The sequence below is a fragment of the Coturnix japonica genome, chromosome 1 (genome assembly GCF_054131305.1).
Source record: "Coturnix japonica strain WE chromosome 1, WE-NBRP24, whole genome shotgun sequence".
NCBI lineage: Eukaryota > Metazoa > Chordata > Aves > Galliformes > Phasianidae > Coturnix > Coturnix japonica.
The window spans coordinates 2960598-2983538 of NC_140663.1; the positions used below are offsets into that span (position 1 = coordinate 2960598).

At 42.3% G+C, this 22941-nt stretch overlaps 1 protein-coding gene across 10 annotated transcripts; it reads left to right on the forward strand.

Annotated features, from left to right (window-relative positions):
- Positions 1-2916: 2916 nt before the first annotated feature.
- On the forward strand, positions 2917-15879 carry RBM17 (RNA binding motif protein 17). Of its 10 annotated transcripts, none has more exons than XM_015864523.3 (12): positions 2917-3048; positions 4727-4867; positions 6678-6794; positions 7249-7415; positions 8779-8876; positions 9569-9625; positions 11824-11965; positions 13501-13652; positions 14327-14403; positions 14799-14897; positions 15394-15466; positions 15601-15879. In XM_015864523.3, the coding sequence occupies exons 2-12, from the start codon at positions 4745-4747 to the stop codon at positions 15702-15704; spliced, it is 1209 nt and encodes a 402-aa protein (XP_015720009.1). In that variant the 5' UTR covers positions 2917-3048; positions 4727-4744; the 3' UTR covers positions 15705-15879. The 10 variants fall into 10 exon arrangements, with proteins under 10 accessions (XP_015720009.1, XP_085405561.1, XP_085405691.1 ...); XM_085549435.1 differs by having other exon boundaries at positions 14330-14403; XM_085549565.1 differs by having other exon boundaries at positions 8782-8876.
- The last annotated feature ends 7062 nt before the right edge of the window (positions 15880-22941 follow it).

The window sequence follows — 22941 nt, forward strand, 5'->3', positions numbered from 1 at the left end:
GACTGATGCCCAAGGGTGCAGATGGCCGTTCAAAGTACACATGCGTGCTGCATTTATATTTTGTTTTCTGCTTCTTTTTCTCCTTCTTCTTCTTTTTATTTAGTATTTCCAGCAGCCTGTTTGCTTTCTTGCTTCCCTCAGAGCACTGAGTTGGCATTTCTAGCAAATTACCCACAATGAATGCAGCATCCCTTCAAAGGCAGCAGCTGATTTAGAGCCTGCCGCTGTGTGTGTTTTGTCAGTGCTATTTTCTCTTGCGTGCATTGCTTTGCATTCATTAACATTGGGTCCCATCTGCCATCTCATCACCCAGCCAGCTCTATGCCATCCTTCTGTAACTTTGTGCTTTCAGCTTCTGGCTGATTCCACTGTCTCTCCATCACTTTTTGCTCCTGCCTGTAACCTCTCTATGTGGGGACCTCTACACTTTGCAGCATGCTGAGATTCCTTTACCTGCCTGCAGCTGCTCCGTGCTTCCCTGAAATCAACAAGGTGGATTTTGTCATCTGCCCATCTCCTATGCAGGTGCATACAAGTATATCCTGCAAAAAGGGGCAGATACATTTTGATCCACATCAGATGCACTTTGCAGACTTAACTTAAGCAAGACTTGTTTCTCTGGCCATTTACCTGATTCATTGCTTTAGTAGGCAGTTATTTATAGGCCTAATAATTCAGTCATTACCCTCCCTGTTGTGACTTGTTCCCAGTCTGCCTAGCATGAATTGAATTTTCCCATTATGACTGCATTTTCTACCTTTGCACGCTCTAATCTCTTCCCAATGACTTTCACACTATGATATTGTGCTGTGCTGTTTCGGTGCAGCGTTTCAATCCACGGTGATTTTTCTCAGTACCTTTTGATGCAATTAACCATTTGATTCCTCCCTTTAACAGAAGATACCAGTCTTTACTCAGTGGGATTCTATCACCGTAAAATCAGCATTCATGTATCCTGCTGATTTTCTTCCTTTCACGGAGCTACAGAAATGTGCATCGTATTATTTCCTTCCTTTAAGATTGCAGGCATTTCTAGGGCAAGAGGAAAATCATAGCATCATAGAATGGCTTGGGTTGAAAAAGACCACAATGATCATCCAGTTTCAATCCCCCCTGCTATATGCAGGGTTGCCAACCACCAGCCCAGGCTGCCCAGAGCCACATCCAGCCTGGCCTTGAATGCCTGCAGGGATGGGGCATCCACAGCCTCCTTGGGCAATTTGTTCCAGTGCATCACCACCCTCTGTGTGAAAACTTTTTCTCCTAAATCATAGAATCATAGAACCCTTAAAGCTGGAAGGGACCTCTGAAGGCCATCTAGTCCAACTCCTAAAAAATGCTTAGCAAATGCTCCATAAATAAACTGAAAAGCATTTTCTTTCTCACTTTCACTGCTATTATTAAAACAGATCCATCTAGAAACACACTGCCTAGAAAGGTTTGCTTAGCAGGGGCCAGCAAAAATAGGAGGAGAAGAGTCCAGAACTTGGAAACAGCTCTTCTCAAAGCAGCAGCTTTACTATCTGGCATGACTTTTTCATCTAACTATAAGGAAATAGATTGCACTGCAGCGCAGATGGAAGCAGTGCTGGAGATGAGGCCTTTCTGATCAATAAAGAGATAGTGCACACTAGTGAGGATGAAGCAGTGATATTCTCTATGGTGTTTTGCTTTGTTTTGCAGGTATGTGCAGTCATGCGGCGCAAGTGACCACAGTTCTTCAATGAAATCTCACCTGATTTGAAACTGTCTCTTATGGGCTGGAGATCCACCTGCTCGCTATAAACCAAGAGTCCAAATGAAGGCTCTGAACAATGAATGGAAGGTTTGGAGGTGAGCTGGATGTCCATGCAGGCAGATTACTCATTCCATAACCTACCACGGATCTTTTAAGAAGATAAGGAGGGAGAAACGTGATACCACGTAGAGGGAAACACAGCTTGCATTGGGAACGAATGCAGCCCTGCCCTCTGCCGACTGAATCCTTAATTCCACTTCAAACTCCAGCCTGCCTCCAATAAGACTCAATGGCATCTTGTGAAATTACAGTGACTATCGCACCGTGCTAGATTGTTTCCCGACAGCAACACTGAGCAGTCCTAAGTGCCCAGACCATGCCAGAAACTCCAGTAACACCGCTTGATTTCTGTCTTTGTAGGATTTTTGCACTCCTGTCAATGGGAGTGGGATCCACTGTCAGGTCTCTGTTTGCAGAGGGATGTCAGGAATAGCAGCGACTCACAGAATCACAGAGTGACCCGGGCTGGAAGGGACCTCAAGGATCATGTAGTTCCAACCCCCCTGCCTGGCAGGGCCACCAAACATACACCTTTACTAGATCAGGTTGCCCAGGGCCCTGTCCAACCTGGTCTTGAACACCTCCAAGGACGGGGCATCCACAACCTCACTGGGCAGCCTGTTCCAGGACCTCACCACTCTCCTAGTGAAGAACTTCCCCCTAACATCCAACCTAAATCTTCCCTCTTTTAACTTAAAACCATTTCCCCGTGTCCTGCTATTGTCAGCCCTTTCCAAGAGTTTACTCCCCTCCTGGGAGTAAGTTCCCTTCAGGTACTGAAAGGCTGCAATGAGGTCACCCCGCAACCTTCTCTTCTCCAGGCTGAACAAACCCAACTCCCTCAGCCTGTCCTCATAGGGGAGGTGCTCCAGCCCCCCTGATCATCTTCGTGACCCTCCTCTGGACCCTTTCTAAAATCTCCATGTCTTTTTTGTACTGAGGGCTCCACTGGCCGAACACCATCATACTGGGCCGAACACCATCATACTGGTGTACACTGGGCCGAAACTGGGAGGGGAAGATGGAGGCGAAGGGTGCTTCTCACACCTCCAGCCGCTAGGGGGCGCTCTAACGGCGGCAGCGCGCAGTCGCAGAGGCCGTGAGGGGAGCTGGTTCCCGGTTGCCTCAGCGGCCGGCTCATGGCGGCGGCGCGGTGACGGGTGAGCAGCGGGTTGTGGGCCCTGATCGGCACAACCAGCACGGGGAAACCGCTTCGTGTCCTTGAGGGTGCTGGGAGGGAAGGCCTAGAGGTGGGTGGGGTGAAAGAAGGTCTTCAACCGCGGGTTGCTGCCCTCAGAGGGGCTTAGGCCTAAGGTGTGGGGGGGGTCGGGCCCCTCAGCTCCGTTGTGCGGCCTGTATGTCTCACATCTGCCTCGGCACACAGTGTGGTACAGCCCGTCCCCTTCAAATTGGAGATGTAAAGTCTTTTATCTCTATCAATACGTGTCGATTAACATACCCCAAGTGTGTGCTATCTGCCCCCAGAATAGCAGCGCTCCTGCTTCACTGCGGTAGATAGTGGATTAGGGGGAATGGTTTTAGGCTCAGGGAGGGAAGGTTTAGATTGGATAACTAGTTTCTTTACAGAGTGCCTGCCCAGGGAGGTTGTGGATGCCCTGTCCTTGGAGGTGTTCAAGACCAGGTTGGACGGGGCCCTGGGCAACCTGATCTAGTAAAGGTGTATGTTTGGTGGCCCTGCCAGGCAGGGGGGTTGGAACTACATGATCCTTGAGGTCCCTTCCAACCCGGGTCATTCTGTGATCTGGAGTGGTGAGGTGCTGGAACAGGCAGCTTAGAGAGTCTGTGGATGTTCCATCCCTGGTGGCGTTCAAAGCCAAGTTGGATGCAGCCCCGGGCAGCCTGATGTACCAGATCTTGGTGGTGGTTCTGCCTGTGGTGGAGGTTTGGAACATGATTATTCCAACCTGAGCCATTCTGGAGCATCTCCCCTATGAGGAGAGACTTAGGGAACTGGGTCTGTTTAGCCTTGAGAAAAGAAGGCTGAGAGGGGACTTGATCCAGGTTTCTAAATACCTGAGGTGTGGGAGCCATAGTGGTGAGGCTGGTCTCTTTTCAGTAATGCGTGGAGACAGGACTAGGGGTAATGGGATGAAAGTACAACATAGGAAGTTCCGCACGAATGTGCAGAAGAACTTTTTTACAGTGAGGGTGACAGAGCACTGGAACAGGCTGCCCAGGGAGGTGGTGGAGTCTCCTTCTCTGGAGATATTTAAGACCCACCTGGATGCCTACCTGTGTGACGTGGTGTAGGGAGCCTGCTTTGGCAGGGGGGTTGGACTCGATGATCTCTAGAGGTCCCTTCCAACCCCTACAATTCTATACATGCAGTAACCCCCCAGTAATCCTCCCTTCTCCAGTATCTTGCAGTGAACTCTATTCTACTAAGCCTGGCTGTTCCTATCCCCCTGGAATTCCACCTCATTTATTTGCCTTATTTTTGCTGAACGTGACCCCTTTAGGACTTGCTGTCAGCTATACTTGAGACTTTTCCCATAGGTTTAAACGCATCTCAGATATATATTTGAGGATTGTGTTGCACTTGATGTTGAATTTAATTGTAAATCTCCATATATTGGTCTGGGGTCGAGTGCAGCTTCAGAGCTTGAAATGATTGATACGTAGTGTTAAAAGTGTAAGTTTAGGATGTTTTTAATACCTATCAACCTTTGAAAAGCACTCATTGCCTTTAAGTGGTTATTTGTACGCAGTCTTACCTGTAGTCCTGTATGTATGCTATGATGCAGCAAAAAGCCCAATGTTATTGCTTGGAATTCTCTCTGGCTTGGAAAAGAAAAAAAGGCTATTTAAAAGCATGATAACCAGACATAACTGAAATAGCAGCAGCTGGGCACTGGGTGTAGAATTATGACCTCGCCTGATTAATTTGTTACTGTTGTTGTTTTCTAGTTTTAAATTGAAGAGAAAATGTCACTTTACGATGACTTGGGAGTTGAGACCAGCGATTCCAAAACAGAAGGCTGGTCTAAAAACTTCAAACTACTGCAGTCTCAACTGCAGGTGAAGAAGGCAGCTCTCACTCAAGCGAAGGTATAGACTTCCTAATTTTGCTTCCTGTTATTAAAGATTCTTTCATGCTCAGATCATTGAGAGTTCATGACCTTGTAATACGGATTGGAGGTGATTCTGTTAGGGTTTGTCTGTGGGTTTGTAGCAAAGGGCCTCACAAAACAGATGGGGGCACAAGATGGTCTTCAGCTCCGTTCTTGGAAGTCTTGAACAAAGAATTCTTTCCAAAGAATTGGAAAGGGTTTAGAGGAGGGACACGAAGATGATCAGGGGGCTGGAGCACCTCCCCTATGTGGACAGGCTGAGGGAGTTGGGCTTGTTCAGCCTAGAGAAGAGAAGGTTGCGGGGTGACCTCATTGCAGCCTTTCAATACCTGAAGGGAACTTACTCCCAGGAGGGGAGTAAACTCTTCGAAAGGGCTGACAATAGCAGGACACGGGGAAATGGTTTTAAGTTAAAAGAGGGAAGATTTAGGTTGGATGTTAGGGGGAAGTTCTTTACTAGGAGAGTGGTTAGGTCCTGGAACAGGCTGCCCAGGGAGGTTGTGGATGCCCCGTCCTTGGAGGTGTTCAAGGCCAGGTTGGACGGGGCCCTGGGCAACCTGATCTAGTAAATGTGTATGTTTGGTGGCCCTGCTAGGCAGGGGGGTTGGAACTACATGATCCTTGAGGTCCCTTCCAACCTGGGTCATTCTGTCATTCTGTGTGTGTGTACTGTGAGCCTCAAATCTTGGTACTACTTGAGCCAAAAGCTGATCTTCACATTTAGCATTGAAAATAATGATGGTAGTTATTTTTATCTTGTTTAAAGTGTAAGTAAAGGTTGTGCTGCACTTGAGAGTTGCTAGTACTGCTTACCGGTCATTGATTATATGGTTGTTACTTTACATCTGCATCATTTTATGCTTTCTGTTTAAAGGGCCTTAGGTGCCAGAGTACAAATCATTGTGCATTAGGAATACTTAGAGAAACCGTGTGTACATGGAAGGTAAAAGTAGTGCAATTCCTTGAGCTTAAGCTATAATAGCCATTTTCTGCTCTATTTATTGTGACAATATTTCACCTCGTGCCTTTACACAGTACTGTTATTCTGTTTTGATTCTTTCAGGATGTGTGTACATTCTTTATGATCCATAAGGTCTAGAGTGAGATTACTTACATACTGCTACAGATGATTACTGAGACATGGCATTTATTCATTGGAATTGGCGCTGATTTACACTGCTAAAATTGACAGCAGGGTTTTTTGCTGTTGGTTGGAGCAGTGTGCATGAATGAAATTGGAAATGGCTGCTGTGTTAGGTATTTTCTTTGTCTGTATGTGTACAAATACCCAGGCTGGATGTAGCTCTGGGCAGCTTCATCTGGTTGCCCAAGGAGGTTGTGGATGCCCCATCCCTGGAGGCATTGAAGGCCAGGCTGGATGTGGCTCTGGGCAGCCTGGTCTGGTAGTTGGTGACCCTGCACACAGCAGGGGAGTTGAAACTGGATGATCATTGTGGGTCCTTTTCAACCCAGGTCATTCTATGATTCTATGGAATAGAATACCAGTAATAGAAGAAGAGAATAGGTTTGAAAAATGGATCAATAACATTTTGCTAGATGGTAGAACATGTCTTTAGAATAGGTTTAAGACCCTTATTGGGAAAAAAATCTGCTCAGTTCAACCTGAAGAGATCCCCTGTGCTTTTAATGTGTGCTTTGCATCCAAGCGCAGAGCATTCACCTATCGCTGTGTGTTTCAGTGCATGCACAAGCAAAGTCTGATCTCTCTTCCTTAAAAAGAGGAAAGTGTGCTATTTTAGATACTTAATATTTTGGCTGTTTTTCAGAGTCAGAGAACCAAACAAACAACAGTACTTGCTCCAGTGATTGACCTGAAGCGAGGTAGTTCTTCTGATGAGAGACAGATCGTGGACACACCGCCTCATGTAGCAGCTGGGTTAAAGGTAAGAAAAAACAGGCTTCATCTGTTAACAGATGTTTCTGAATTGGAATACTTTGACAGCCATCTCTACTTGATTTTTAAATGGTCTTTCCAAGTGTTAAAAGAACTGATTTGTTTACCAAAATTGGAACCTCAGCTCAGAGGTTCTTAAATTAATGAGCATTTCAGCTTTTTACACACTTCCATGTGATACAACTTGGAAGCATCCTGATGAGTTAAAAGCTGGACAGCTTCAAAATACTTTGCAAAATGGACAGGTAAATAACAAAGGTAGCTGCAATGCACCAGTGTATAATGATAGGAATAATCATCACAGTGATACTGTTGTGGAACCTTTGGAGGTCGTCTGGTCCAACAGCACTATTCAAGCAGGGATACACAGAACAGGTTGCCCAGGACTATGATTCTATAATCTCAGCTGACAAACATCACTGTTCTCCTTTTTCTCTTTCAAGGATCCCGTACCTAGTGGTTTTTCTGCAGGAGATGTATTGATTCCTTTGGCAGATGAGTACGATCCTATGTTTCCAAATGATTATGAAAAAGTGGTGAAGCGGCAAAGAGAGGAACGACAGAGGCAGCGTGAGCTGGAGAGGCAAAAGGAAATTGAAGAGAGAGAAAAGTAAGGCTTTTGTTTTAAATATGGCATATTGGCAGTGAGGTAAATAATAGGCTGTTAAATATACATCTCTTTGGTTTTATCTCCCTGAAGAGATACAGGGAATTTCTTTGGGTTTAGCAAATAATATTATTTTAGAGTGTTTGTTGTCAATGTAGTTTGACATCAGAAATGCCTATCAACATTCAAAGATAAATATTCTTCCTTTTTACATACTTCACACTGGCCTGTGAATTCATTTCAGTTTTAAAGCATAGTGAGAACTGCCTTTATGAAGCCTAGTTGCCTATTACTTCCTTCCTTCCAGTACCTGAAAAGTTCTTACAGTGAGAGTGGGGCAGGTCTCTTCTCACTAGTGGGGAAATGGCCTCAATAGTGAGGGGAAATGGCCTCATGTTGCACCAGGGCAAGTTTAGGTTGGATACTAGGAAGAACTTGTTTACAGAAAGGGTAGTTAGGTACTGGAATAGGCTCCCCAGGGAGGTGGTTGAATCGCCATCCCTGGATGTGTTTAAGAGCCATTTGGATGTGGTGCTCAGGGATATGATTTAGTGGAGGGTTTTTGGAGTTAGAGTACTGGTTAGGCTGCGGTTGGACTTGATGATCTTCAAGGTCTTTTCCAACCTGGGTAATTCTATGATTCATGTTTTGCCTTCAGTTTAAGCACATTATGTATTTATCTCTCTTGTCTCTGGACAAAAGAATATTAATTTTTAAGTACTTTGGTGCTTTTTCCATGGAATAAGAAATCCCTTTAATCTTATTAAAGGTCTTGAATGCAGATTTAGCGTCCTATTGAAATAGGTGGTAAAACATCTGCCAGGCAACAAGATTACAGTTGGTTATTCTAAGTGAAACTGGTAAGCAGCTTCATTGTAGTACAGATCATGAAGTCTGTGGAATTACACTGTTTAAGCATGAGGACTGTTTTCGTTTAAAACTGACTGATTAATCATTGCTTCAGATAGCCTTTGGTGGGGAATTTGAATGGGAATCTGTTCAATGCAGGATGATTAATTAACAGCTCTGCTACCTTCCTGATGTAGTCTTTCATTCAGTGTCATCAGTTTTGGCTAGATTTATTCATAGGCTTCCTCATTTCCATACTTTGTCCTTGATTGATTTGCAAATGGAAAATAATTTGAATTCATTTCCTGTTTAAAAATAGGATAAAAGCAAACAACAACAACAACAAAAAAAACCCACTAGAAGTAAGGGTGTTTACTTACATTTTCATAGAAAGCACATGATAAATTGCTAATTCAATTGGCCAAATGCCATGTAATTCGCATGGCAAAGGTAGTGTCATGAGTTAAAGTGGAGTTGACTTGGATTGTTTCTTATCCTGACTTGCTGTGTCTCCTAGAAGACGTAAAGACAGGCATGAAGCCAGTGGGTTTTCGAGAAGACCGGATCCAGATTCTGATGAAGATGAAGATTACGAAAGAGAGAGAAGAAAAAGAAGTAAGGGAGCTAAGGGAGGAAGAAACACAGGGGCAATGATGATATGGTCACAGTCCTGGTTTGATGTCTTTTGTGTTTCTCTTTTCTCAGCTGGGAAGCAGACTGTTAACACTGGAGCCACTAGAATAAACCCATTGTTTTATTACATTGTAGCTTTTTTAATACAGTATTTTTTCCTATGGTGGAAGCTGTCATCTTGATTATTTGTGGCTTTCCACTGGTTTGTCAATACCTATTTTAACTTTACTCCTGGTGTGGATTCCTGGAGAAAAGGGAAGCATGGGATAAAATGAAGCCACAAGAATCACCATTGAGCTTTCACAATTGGTGCTTTACCAAATTAGTGACTACCTTAAAATGCTGCATATTAAAATGGGGAGGGGGCTTTGTACTGTACTCCTATGTAAGTGTAGTTAAGCTTGAGCGGAGTATTGGCTTAATTGAACTGTTTTAGAACTGATGTTTTGCTTCCCTTGTAGCCTTAAACTTTGCAATTCTATGCAATATGTTGATTCTAGAAACAACATGTGGTACATGATTGCAGTATAATCTTCTTTGGTGGGCTTTTCATTCAGATTGCTCACTCTCTTGCTGCTGCTTTTGGAGCCAGCAGTTGTGTTAAACCTCAGTGCGGCTATTCCAAGCAGCAGAACCTAGTCACACAAACATGCTCTTTTCTGTTTTACTCACAGGTATGGGAGGAGCTGCAATTGCGCCACCCACTTCTCTGGTTGAGAAGGACAAAGAACGTAAGTACACCAAAATCCTGTCCTCTGAAAGCAGTAATATTGCTTAATTCTCACTCAGCATTCTATTCAGTGAGGTCATCCTGCTGTTCTTTCCATGTGGTTCTTTCTTGCCCAGTGGCCTGTTCTAGTTGTTTGTTGACTGCAGGGAGGTTGTGGGGAACCTGTAATATTACTGTTTCCTGTCTCTGTTACAAAGGATTCTTTCTGTATAGCTGGAGATGTGGTTTAACAGGCTGCTCTGTTGTAACCGTGCCCAGTTACTCATTTGTGGTGTAAAAAAAGTGATGTTGAAGACAGGCGGATGAAAAACTACAGTGGTATGAAGAGAGAATTCTCTCATCGCCCTTTGCTTTCTGAGGTGCTTTATGAATGACTCCTCTAAAGCAGTCATGCAATGCAAACACAACTTTTAAAATCTTTGAGGGATACCCAAAGAACACTCAGAAAAATCCTCTTAAGCAAATATCATCTGTGTGTGAAAACTGAAGTTTTGAAGGTCTTACTTTAGAGACAAAAGATAAGTTCCTATTTCCACTTTACTGCTAATAGACAATGCAGGTGATACCTGTTGAAGAATTATGTGTGCAGAAGGGTTGTCCTCAATGAGTTCGGGTTGAAGATCGCACTATTCCACTAGGTGGCAGAATCGTGCTGTAAGAACAGAATGCTAAGGGTTCTTTTTATATGTCCGGTTAAGTTTTTAAATGACACAATGTGCTGCTCATTGTTTTACGTCCTTAAAAGTAATAGTGCACATAAAGGACCTTCCAGATTTTATTTGAAAGAAGATTAAAATAAAATAATGGAAGCTTGGCGGTGTAAGTGAATGATATAATAGTGAAAGCATTTGAAGTGTGTAAACACTAGAAACAGAAAATGTTTTGAATAAATAATTAGGAGCAATTGAGTAGAGTCAGGGAAAAATAAATATAGGCTGGAAATGTTAGAAATATCCTGAGGGGAGAGCTCTGTGAGATGAGCTTACAAAGAAATCTTTGTGCTGCTTGTTACTTGATACCCAAAGCTAGACTGGAAAAACCTCAGAAAATAGCACTGTAGGAGAAGTGCAGCAGTTCAGTCCATCTCTTGGCAGCCCACAGCTCTGCATAAGGAGCGGAGGGGCAGCTCTGAGCTCTGCTGTCTGTGACAGCAACAGGGCCAGAGGAAACAGCGTGGAGCCATGTCAGGAGGAGCAGGGGCTGTTAGGGAAAGTTCCATACCAGAGGGTGGCACTGAGCTGCCGAAGTTCAGGAGGCATTTGGACAATGCTCTCAGACCTGGGGTTTGGATTTTGGGTGGTCCTGAGTGGAGCCAGGAGGTGGATTCAGATCCTTGTGGGTCCTTTCCAACTTGAGGTGCTCTGATTCGAAATAGTGTTTTCTTTTCCCTCATTGGTGTTCTCAGACTTCATATGACATAGTGGGAAAGATATAAACAGTAGTTCACAATAAGATAATTCAAAACAAATTCAGTTTAAAAGGCCATAAATACATTGAAGACTGTTCTGCATATTTTCTTCAGTGCACTGTAGGCTTATGTTGTGGGTTTTTTTTTTCATCTTATTTTATGGTTTTCAATTTGACTTCTCAGTGAAAGGTAGTAATCTAATCTAATCTGTATGATATGCATCTCTTCCCCGTGCTGTGTCACTTATCAGAGGGATCTGTATAAATATTTTGGGTTGTGCTGGTTCTTTTTGGAACACTGATTTCTCCTCTGTGCTTTCTTTACAGTCCTTTAGGCCTAAGATGTGTGTATTGATATAATGTCATAATTGTGTTCCTGATGAATGGAGCGTTAAGTTTGTTTGTCCTCTATCTGGATAGACTCACTGTAGTGCACATGGCTGCTTAATGTTTTTCTCAGTTTGATAAGTAAGAAGTTAATGAATATATTAAAGACTTACACATGCATGATATATACATATAAATTCATTATTTGTTCTATGACGAAAATCCAGAATAACTCTAAGTTTAAATCTTGGGGCAAGAGGAAGAAGATAAGGGGATGTTAAAGCTCTGTGTGCATAGGAAACATTTGTCTGGATTTATATGAAAGATGCTTTTGTGTAAAGCAGATATGGTACGACTTGCAGATAGGGATCTTTCTCTAAATGAGCTGAGATTGAAAGTATCACATGTTGGCATTTGTAACATGCAACATATTTTAGTGACAAAGCAAATGTCTATTTTCTTCAGCTGTAGCATCATTCCCATATGAAGATGAGTCAAGATCTCGGGCACCATCTTCCAAAGCAGCCATTCCTCCTCCAGTGTACGATGAGCCAGACAGACCTCGTTCCCCCACAGGACCTAGCAACTCATTCCTTGCTAACATGGGGTAAATGTTTGACATATTTACATTTGGTGGAAAAAAGCATTAGAAGGTGACAGGAATGAAAAGTTAAAATAGTTGTCAGTAGAGGTAAATAACACATTGTATGTATATGGTTAGTCTGAGTGCATGTAGACATAACTGACAGGGTACAGAAAAAGCAGTGGATTTATTTGAATGAGAGAAATGCATTTGAGGTGTCTGTGTTTTTAAGACAAGTTCTGAAGCCACATTCCAGCATGAAGTGTTTATGGGTTGTACAGTCCAAGCTAATGTAGTCTGCAGGAAAGCAGAGGTGGCTTGTTAGTTCCACTAGGTTTCTTTTCCAGCTTTGTCCTAATTTTGTTATGTGCCTATTTCAACTCCAGTCTGTTTCTTCAGAAATTCAAATCATATTTGCATGAGTGTGGGAACAGCTGTGGTTGCAAATCTGTCCGTTTACTTTTCTGCCTGGGGTTCGTTTTGTGTGTGATGCTTGTGTTTCTACAGTGGGTGGCAAAGTGAAGTCAAATGTATGGTTAAAAATAGCCCCGAGACCTCATTTGAAAGGTGTAATGGTTTGCTGTGTGCTCTCTTCTCAGTCATACGAGGTGTTGCAGAAGTGCAGACCCGATATGATCCTAACTGCATGCAGGACAAGCACAACCATAAAAGCATAGTTTTTTACACTGTTACACTACATTTATTTTTGGAGACAGTTTTTCAATCCATTTTTCAATAGAAACATCATTTTTCTAAGCAATGTAAAACAACAAAACAAAAAGACCCGTGGAACTGAAGTAGTACTGGTGGACTCATTTATGTATTGCTACCTCCTCTATTGAGCACTGCCCTGGGACCTTCACTTCATTGAAGGAGTTGCTGTTATATTTTGCCTGTACAATTGACTACTGTTTATTCTGTGGCTTAGTGTTTCAGTTTTCAAGCATTACAAAGCCAGGCCTTTGTATGTGTCATGTAGTCGCTGATCCAATGTTTTCTGTGTTATCTTAAATGCCTCTTGGTAGAATGGAAGTGACTTAGTGTACATTATTTACTATGGTGTAAATTACTGTACCATGACATTTCTTTGATGCCTTGGTCTATCCAGCTATGTGCTCCAAAGAAATGCCAACAAAGATGGTACTTTTAATAGATTAGAGAATTGTTACATTAGTAAGCTCTTGAAAATCCAGAAAGAAGAGCCATGTTAATTAATACTGAGAATATCCAGGTTTGTCATAGGAAGGGCTAACAAAACCATGTGCTTTGGATCTTATGCAGACTTCAAAACAGTAGGTAGTATAATGTGATCTAATGGGGGAAGCAGATGGTTCCACATCTGCCTTTTCTCTCAGTCTTTTGATGCCAGCCACTGACAAAAGGTCAGAAACTGGACTAAATGGACTTTGGCATGATGTGTGACTTGCTTTGCTACTAGAACTTTGAATGTGTTTGGAAAAGTGTGAGCAACTTTTGAGTACTTGCACGCTCTGGAGAAATGCAATGATGATGTTATTGTAAGAAACCTTTACTAACTGATGTTTTTGTTCTTTTTGCAGAGGGACAGTAGCTCATAAAATCATGCAGAAGTATGGTTTCAGAGAGGGTCAAGGCCTGGGAAAGCATGAACAGGGGCTGAGCACAGCACTCTCTGTAGAGAAAACAAGCAAGAGGGGTGGCAAGATCATTGTTGGTGATGCTACAGAGAAAGGTAATCTTGTCCTGCACCAATAACTTTGTGAAAAATGATTGTGGGAAATAACAGTTTGTGGTCAGTGTGAGCTCCTGGATTTCTGTTAGCCCTTGGTTCTAGCAGAAAATACTACTTAGTTGGAACAAGGTTCTCCTTCTTGTGGGAACTTACCTTCATGACATTTTATTGAAGTGGTCTTCTATTATTTTAACTCATCCTCCCCCTGAAGCTGTCCTTCTTTAGTGTTTGAAACCTTCTACCTGTACATGCACTTCAGTGAGTGATCCTGCTGCACTCCTGCTGGCTTTTTTCCCCCATCATGTGTGTTAGATAATCCCTTCATTTCCCTGCTGTTGTTTGATCTAGAAACAGCATCTCCACTTAGCAGAACAGCACAATTCTGAACTCAAGTGCTGGAAGTCAGGAGATCTGTTTTTTAATTCTTAGTGCATCTGATGCAGTTTTCAACTCATGAATGATTTCCCTCAAAGAAATAAGACATTGTCTATGATCTTTGTAGCAGTGATTTTTCTGCATATTGACCTTCCAAGTAGCTGCAAGATCTGAAATACTCTTCCTCACCAGTACTAAACTATACTTAGTGGTTTTTATTTCACTGTTTGCTTGATTAAAGCCTTCATATGAGCATTAGTCTAAAATGATTCCATGATTAACTTTTTTTCTCTTCCTAGCAGATGCAACCAAGAAAGCAGATTCTAATCCACTGACTGAGATACTGAAATGCCCAACTAAAGTGGTCCTACTAAGGGTAAGTTGTGATTAAAGCTGTGTCTTGGTATTTCCAGCGTGCACAACTGATTTAAGTGCTAAAACCTGCATTCCTGTTACAGTGACTCTGTACAGTTCGGACAATTCTGAGCTGCATCTACATGGTGCTCTGTGTGTTGTGGAGAAAATGTATCACAGGAAAACATACAATTTGTAATTATAAATCAACACTGACTTAGATTGTGCAGGGACCATGTCACAGTGTCGTAGTATTAGGGAACTGTCTAGGCTCTGGAATGTGACCAAATGGTTCTTGACCTGGTAAACAATAGCTTAAATTATTCATAGTCACCGTTGCATGCGTCCGTGATTTATCTACATGATTGTCTATTCAGGCTGCATCCAATGACTTACCGTTATTGTTTAAACTTTCAGAATATGGTGGGTGCTGGTGAGGTGGATGAAGATCTGGAAGTTGAAACTAAGGAAGAATGTGAAAAATATGGCAAGGTTGGGAAATGTGTCATCTTTGAGGTAAGACAGAATCTTTTTCTCTTGTTCTGGTTACTCCAAAGGTTGAACTGGCCATTTGTCTTTCATGACTGGCACACTACTGCTGTGAAGGAGCAGCATAGATTAGAGGATTTCAAAGGGTCCTTTGTTGTGTTGCGATTCCAATGTTTCCAATATTTGTGAAGCGTGAACTCTGAATGTCAGAAATAGCAAAATCCTGGAGTGTTTTGGAACTTTTTCTAGTTCCTCCTGCAAAATTAATCTTTCACTTTGAGATGCTTCTAAGTTTCGATTACTGAAACTTTTCACCCTAGCTGATTCAAAAGGTTTCCATAGAGAAACAGGACCCAAGTTCAGCAGTCTTCAACCTCCCTTTGGCAACTGAAGAATTGAATTACATTGGCTTAATTTTACATTCTGTTTTTGTGAAGAAGTGCTGCGTAGTGCAGTGGTTTTGTTACTGTTCTAATCAGATCTGTTGGGGTTTGTTTTGTTTTGTTTTTGGGTTTTCTTTCAGATTCCTGGTGCCCCTGATGATGAAGCTGTAAGAATATTTTTGGAGTTTGAACGGGTTGAGTCTGCAATTAAAGGTAGGTTATTAAACTGTGTCATATGAATTTCAGAGTTCACTTCTTCAAAGAGATTAAACAGTCTCGCTCATTGGACTCAGATTTTTAGTCGCTGATTTGCTGCTTGCTGACCTCTTTTTTTGTTGCAATTATAGCTGTTGTGGATCTAAATGGAAGATACTTTGGCGGCCGAGTGGTGAAGGCTTGTTTCTACAACCTGGACAAGTTCAGAGTACTGGATCTGGCAGAGCAAGTTTGATTTTAAAAATCTAGCTCGAGGTGTCACTGTTTTGGCAATCATGTTTTCAGCAGTAGGCTGGGAAAAAAGAAGAGAAAGTAGCTTTCCTAGCAGACTGGAAACAAGCCTCATTGAATGGATTTTTCGCATTCGTTGTGACTTCATTTTTTTGTAATATAAAGCCCTTTGAAATTAAGGTTCATGTCTGTTGTGTTTTTGAATTGCACAATTCTGCTTGTTGCTCTGGGAATCCTTGGTTTTTTGAACTTTTCATCCCTGACTTCAATTATTTTGCAAACCTACTGCTGAGGAAATGCTTTGTCTGTATTCCTGTTTTCCTTGTTCTGGTGCTTCTTCACAGTTTTCCTGTGCAGCATCCACTGTAAGTGGGAAGCTTTGGAAAAGGACTGTGTGCTATTATGCTTCTCTTTCCTGATATTTCTCTTGCTGGTCAGTCCTCCATCTCTGCACACCAGAGTGATTTGGGGTCGCTGGACAGTTGGCAACTAGTTTGTTCTTTCCTGACTTTAGCACAATATTTTCTATGCCAGAATGGAGACTAAAGTAAAAGGGAGTGAGTTTGTGTTTCTTCCGAAGTCCAAAGAAAACACATTTAAATTGAGGGAAATGGAAGAAGAAAGGAAATAAAAAAGGCTCAGGCATTTGAATCAGAATGAGTGGACTGTTAGCAGATGCTCTGCACTGTCAGGCAGTCTTTGCTAGCAACCTTAACTGATTGCAGGTACTTACTGAAATGCTGTTTATAGAACTGAGAGAAACTTTCATTTGGCCAGCTATCAGATTCTCAATTCTTCTAATGTAGGTAACTAACTTTTAATTGATTGATGCCTAAGAAGAATGCAGTGGAAGAAAATGCTCATAGGAAAGTACGAAGAAATGACAAACTAAACTTCTAAACACTGCAGCTCTTTGCAATCTGGTGTAAAATAGTACGTAGCATTCTGCTCCTGGTTTCGTGTTCACCTTTTGTTTGGGAACCGTATGTGACAGAGGTGGCAAGAGAAGGCTGTGCAGTGATGGTGGCTGTGTGCTCCATTGCATTTACAATTCCCACTAAAGTTGTGTGGGCATTAAAATGGAAGGGAGCTTTGAGGGCATTTTAGCTGTTCAAAAGCTGGATGTCTTTTTCCTGTTATACACATGTATTTGGGGGAGGGGATATAGATCTGTAGTTGATCAATGCTGTGAGTATCTCCAGTTCTTGCCTTTTTTATTAAGTTTTGGCTGCAGATCCGTATGACAGACCCTTCGTCTTGTTTCTTGCTTATTTTGTCTGCTTGTGTTCCAGCAACCCCTGTACAAACATTTGCCTGTAAAAGAGAAAACAATTTTTTGTAAAAAAAAAAACCTTGTATTTTACCTACTGTGTGTCAGCTTCCTTACTGTCCTCTTCTTTTACACAAGGCCTTCCCTCCAAGGTGTTGGCAGTGGCTGTAATCCACCATTACAAGATCCTCAGTGCAGCAAAGGTGAAGAACCAACCTGACTAATGCTAAAACCACAGGTCTCGGGGCCATAACAGAATTCAGATTCTATTACCTCTGCTGTTAGTTTTCTGTTTGACCTTGAGCAATATACTTTAAAGCCCTTTCTACTATGTAGTAAAATGAAGAAATTAGCCTAATAGCAATTAGCATGTATTTGCTTACAGGAGTTAAACAATTTGAATGTCATGCTGGTAATCCATTTATTGTGATGTGAACATAACTTGAAATAGGAGAATAGGCTTTTATTTCAGCAAATACTGCTGTTCTAAATGAGTAGCTGTTAAAACTTCCTGAGTTTACAGACTTATTCTTCTAACTGGCTTTTCTGCCTTTTTAAGCTGTCACACCAACTTCTGAGCTTCCAGTTTAATGCGTTCACAGTCTTCTGTTTGCTGAGAATTGCTTTACTGGCAAGCTCTGTTCCATTCAGTTATTAAGTTCATTGTCAGTATTTAAGGCCTAGCACTTATCTCTGTAAATACAGAGAAAGCAGCTTGTTGGCTTAGTGATGTGCATAGGGGAGATGCATAAATAAATATTTATCTGTACCATGGGGTCACTAAGACAGCTCAGCTCCTTCTGAGGTGCGAGCAGATGTACGTTGTCTTAGTTGCATTTCAAGCTTTGTTCATTATAGGTAGTAATTTTGCTGGGTACAGCAGAGTTAAGTGATGTTGGAGCGTGGCTTGTGAGCAGTTGGCCTCTAGGTGCTGCTACAGGAAATGCAAACACAGAACCCAAGTGGAAACCTGAAAAGGGTCAGACATGCTGACCATGGTCCTTAGTCTAAGGCCTTACAGATAATACTTGATATAAGTCAAGCAGTTAGCAGAAAAGCATTCCCTTTTTTACAAATGCACATTCTTCCACTTTATCTGCGTTGATGTGTTGACTCAGGCTTTGTCAGATAAGACTGCTTGAAAGCCTTTGTAAGTGTAGTTTCTGAATTCTCTACTTCCTACCTCCTTGAAGGTGCTGTTATTGATTTTAGGTTCTCAAATTCCATTTCATTTAACACTTTAAGCTCTTCCTGTTTATGCATCCTTTTTTCCTTCCATAATTTGTCATCACCCTGTCCAAAAGCAACACAGCACTTCATTTAGAGTTCTGTTACACCTATGAACTTTTACTTGCACTTGTTTCTTTGCCTTTCTGTACTTGAAGCTGTACACCAACTTTTATCTCTGTAAAGTAGATTGTAAACGTAACTTCACAACTGTTGTCTAGAGCAATAACGTTTTTGTTTCATTCTGTGTGATGCCCTAAAATCCATGATTACAGAAAACAAATAGAACGGTGGCCTGTTACATTTTGCCTGATTGGGAGTACAGCATTGGTTATATTCCTTAAGTGAACAGGTTTGATATTTTTCAGGCCAGATTTCCTAAAGTTTGACTTTAATTCCGTGTTACCCTTGTGAAGGTTCTGATTCCCTGAGGTTCTGAATTACTGAATCTCCTCTCAGGCTAAGCACAAACTGTTCATTACTTCCAAGCATCTCGATTAGATGCCTACTTAAGGAAGATTTGGCAGCGTCCTGATGCTAACAACAAGCTGAGAGGGACGTTTAGGACACGTCAACCAGGAGCTGAACAGGATGTCCGTAGTGTGTTACCAACCCTTAAGTCTTAAAAACAAGGATCTGCATAGTGGCATAACCATTTGCTCCCTTTAAATTCTAACAGTGATTGCTATTTTAAAAGCAGGGAAGCACTAACTTGATGCCTTTGTAGTTTTTAGTTTTTATAGCCTCCAGGTTTCCTTTCTGAGCGGTAACAGCTATTTCAGAGCCCATCATTATAAACATCGGTTACGACTGTATTTTCTTACGTGCGCTGTTCTGTATTTAGCCCATGCTGAATTTCATCTGTCAGTTCATCACTTGCCCACTTAGTGTCAGACTAAAGAAATCTGATGAGCCTTGCGCTCACAGGGAATGTGAAGTTTTAAATTACTGTTGTCAAAGTGTAAGCCTGATGTGCTAATATTATATGAAGGATGAGAGTTGTTGCCTCAAAATGTTATCTAAACAGCCGTGCAAAGAAGGAGGGAGGCAGCTAAAATGTGTCTTGCCCAAGGTCATGCAAAAGGTTGGTTGCAGAGCTGAGATTATACCCTATAGCCCTATATTTGCAACTATACAACTAAAACCCAAATTCCTCCTGGAGGAGTTGCTTTTTATTTAAAGGCAGAAAATGGTTTAAGGCTCCTAGCCTTAAACTTAGACTTTATAATGACCTTTTTCCTTAATTACCCAGCATTCATCAAAATAACACACTTTGTACTTCTGAAGCTCTTTTCTGTGAGGCAGAACTGTGATGTAGTAAAATAGTAAACAGTCGTTGATTTTATAGAGAAGGAAATTGAGATAAGCCGTGCAGCAGCAACAGGAATGTCAACCACAGGAACAAGAGGCTGAAATTGCAGGTCCTGCTGAATCAGCTTGAAGTTGTTAATTCTGCAGGTGATTCTGCTCGTATGCTGTGCTGATCCACGCACAGGTAAGTTGCAATTTACCTCATGTTGCAAATTACATCTTTTTAGAAAGGGAGTGCTTATATTTGTCTTCTGGATCTCATCAGAAATCAATGTTATTGGACTATCAACGTCCATCTGGTCCATCCTCTGTTTAAACAGGGACACCCAGAGTGCCCAAGACAATGTCCAAGCAGCTTTCAAAGGTCTTCAGGGAGGGGAATACGACCACTGGACAGCTCATGCCAGTGCTCCATCACCCACAGAGCATAGAAAGTGCTTCCTGATGTTCAGTGAATCTCCTGTGCTCTGATCTGTGCTCACTGCTCCTTGTCTTAGAGTTGGGCACCACTGACAAGAGCTTATCCCCATCCTTCAACATTCCCTTCAAATATTTTTAAGCAGTGATGAGATTCCTCCTGACCCTTCTGTTCTCTAGGTTGAGCATTCCCAGCTGTTTCAGCCATTCCTCATAGGAGAGAGCTATTGCATCTTCATCTTCATAGTCCTTTATTGGATACTCTCCAGTATGTCCATCCTGGGCTATACTGGGGAGTCCAGAACCAGACTCAGTACTCCAGGTTCTTCACTGGTGCTGAGTAAACCATGTGTGACCACCTGCTGGTCACATTCCTCCATCTTTTTGTCATCAACAGCACCCTGAGAATCTTAAGGAAGATGATTTCAAAGGTGTCCCTGAAGTATTGGTAGACAATGTCCACTGCTCTCCCCTTGTTTACCATTCCACTTCACCATACATGTTAATTATGTTGGTCAAGCGTACTTTCCCTTGGTGACCTCATGCTGAATGTTGTTAATGATTTTCTTGTTGCTCGAATACTCATTTTTTTTCTAGAATTTGCTGCTCCAGAATCTTAGATGTAAATGAAAATTCTCTAAAGAATTTTAGATAAGAATAAGAGCATCCATAGAGCTGTGGGCTGCATACAGATGTATCAAGTGTTGATAACGTTTTCCTGACTGTAATCTTGCTTCTTTCCCTAATAAATCAAGAGCTGCTTATGATTGCAGAGAACCAATCGTGTTGATTACAAGCACTCTCTGTTCCAATAACTGCAGTACTGTGTGGTAATGATTGGGCTCTGGGAGAATTCATACCTTTAATTGATGAGACACTTGTCCTTAGAAGAGGAATAGCGATTTGATTGCATTAGCACTGCACTCAGTTTGTTAATTTGCTGCCAGCAGAGAAATGAGAATATGCAGTCTCTTAGGAACTGCTACTTTGAAAACTCTCCTGTTTCTTCACATTCTGTTTGGCTGTCTACATTTTTTAACCTGCGTTTGCATGTAGGAGGAGACCCTCTGAGCTTCAGAATTGTATTTGTCCTACAGGCAAGGCTTTTATTAAATGACTTTTCACCCTCTGATGTTTTTCTCTTGGAGGGTGGTGATGCACTGGAACAGGTTGCCCAAGGAGGTTGTGGATGCCCCGTCCCTGGAGGCATTCGAGGCCAGGCTGGATGTGGCTCTGGGCAGCCTGGTCTGATGTTTGGCAACCCTACACATAGCAGGGGGGTAATGAATGAGATATATATGTGGATGTTTTGAGGTGCTGTGAGTAACTGGTCTGTGCGAGAAGAGGTAAATCTCAAGGGAGGTCTCATATCTCCCTGTTACGCATTTGCACAGTGAGTCTGAAAATGAATCTTTACCTCAGAGGACTGCAGTGATGTTTTATGCATCATAGAGGATGATAGAATTGTTCAAGTTTGCACGAATTGGCTTATTTGCTTATAATGTCAGCCATCTTCAGAGCACAGAAACCTTAACTCCTGTGCAGCTCCATGCTTTCTCATCAGTATTTATGCCTTGTGTCAGGAGCAACAAATGGGCATCTGCTTCTTTCTCCTCCTCACCAAAGGACCTGTGAACTCTGAAACATTCTTGTAATGAATGCTTGTGTTGGTATGATTGCCTTTCTCTTTCTACAAGCCAGCAGGTATATGTGCTATATGCCTTCAATATCCAGAGTGATTTGACATGCTATTTATTGCTACGAGTCTAGCGTTACTTGAGTTGCAGTGCACCAAATTAGTGGTAAGGAGGAGAAAATGGATTCAAGCCTGCAGGGCTTTTAACTGCTGGAAAAGGTTGCATGGGCCTACCATGTCCACTTCTGTGCTCCTCAGGAGAGAGAAACATGACAGACATGGGGTGCACAGCAGATGAGACCCAAAGAGAACAAAGCAGTTAATTGGAGAAGGGATATCATGCACACTTGTGCAGATTTCTCCTCTCACATCTGCTTTCTCCAGTTTCCGTACCACGCAAATATTTCTGGTGTTTCTTTTTAAGTTAACAGAAAGTAGGTTAATCCCAAAGCACAGAGCTTGGTTCCTTGTTCCTATTGTGTTAGTTTAGGAATGCAAGAGTTCAGCCATACATCTGCTGCTGGTCACCGTACAGCATTAATGTACCCTAAGCCCAATAGGTGGGGGACAGAAGCTGTGCTCCCTGTGCAGAACCCCTCTTTGGCAGGCATGAAGGCTGGTGTTCCCCTCCATTTTCTAGCAAGTATAGCATCTCCAGTACTAAATTTTGTTCACAACATAAACCAGATAAAGCAGGTGCCAGAGGTTTTACAAGGATGCTTTAAGCTGCACATGCTTTACTAGCTGATAAAGCACGAGAGAACCTGAGTTATAAGGAAAGCAAGGTATCTCAGAGGAAGACAACTGACCCTTTTCTTGTTCTCTTCTACCTCTTATTTCTCCTGTAGGAAGAACGTGTTTTTCCCAAAGCAGTTTTTAAGTATCTTACCACTTCACAGCCCTTTTGTTTTTCAGTCTCTAAGGCGTGATCTCCTGCCTCCATCCAAGACAGCTCAGGAATCCATTTGGTCCTGCCAAGGCAAAGGTCTTCAGTTCTTCACAGATCTCACCACCTCTTGCTGCGGGCAGAAAGATGGTTAGTGTTTTTGGACTTTGCTGCTTCAAACTTGTAAAACTCGTATAGCAACTGTGAACCAAAACTCAAATGATACTCTAGCAAAACAAGCCTATGCTCCTCCAGCACCTGCTCCTCTTGCAAGGATGGGAAGGGGAAAATGGATGGATTTTGAGTTGTTTGAGGCACTTCAGGAGAACAGTGGGGTTATGCAGTTGCAGCAGTACACTGTCCTCACTGGGAGAGGATATGAGTTGGAACAGTTCCCAGTGACTCTTCGTCCTTCTTTGTGCATGTGTGAGGAATATAAAGAGCTTGATAGGGAAGTAACTATGGAAATGAAATGCACTCAAACCAGGATTCAG

Bases quoted from the DNA above. Each gene is read 5' to 3' on its own strand.
- RBM17 (XM_015864523.3), top strand. From the start codon at position 4,745: ATGTCACTTTACGATGACTTGGGAGTTGAGACCAGCGATTCCAAAACA. The intron at 9,626-11,823 runs GTAAGTACACCA...TATTTTCTTCAG, and splicing joins GGTTGAGAAGGACAAAGAAC to CTGTAGCATCATTCCCATAT. The intron at 14,404-14,798 runs GTAAGTTGTGAT...TTAAACTTTCAG, and splicing joins CTAAAGTGGTCCTACTAAGG to AATATGGTGGGTGCTGGTGA.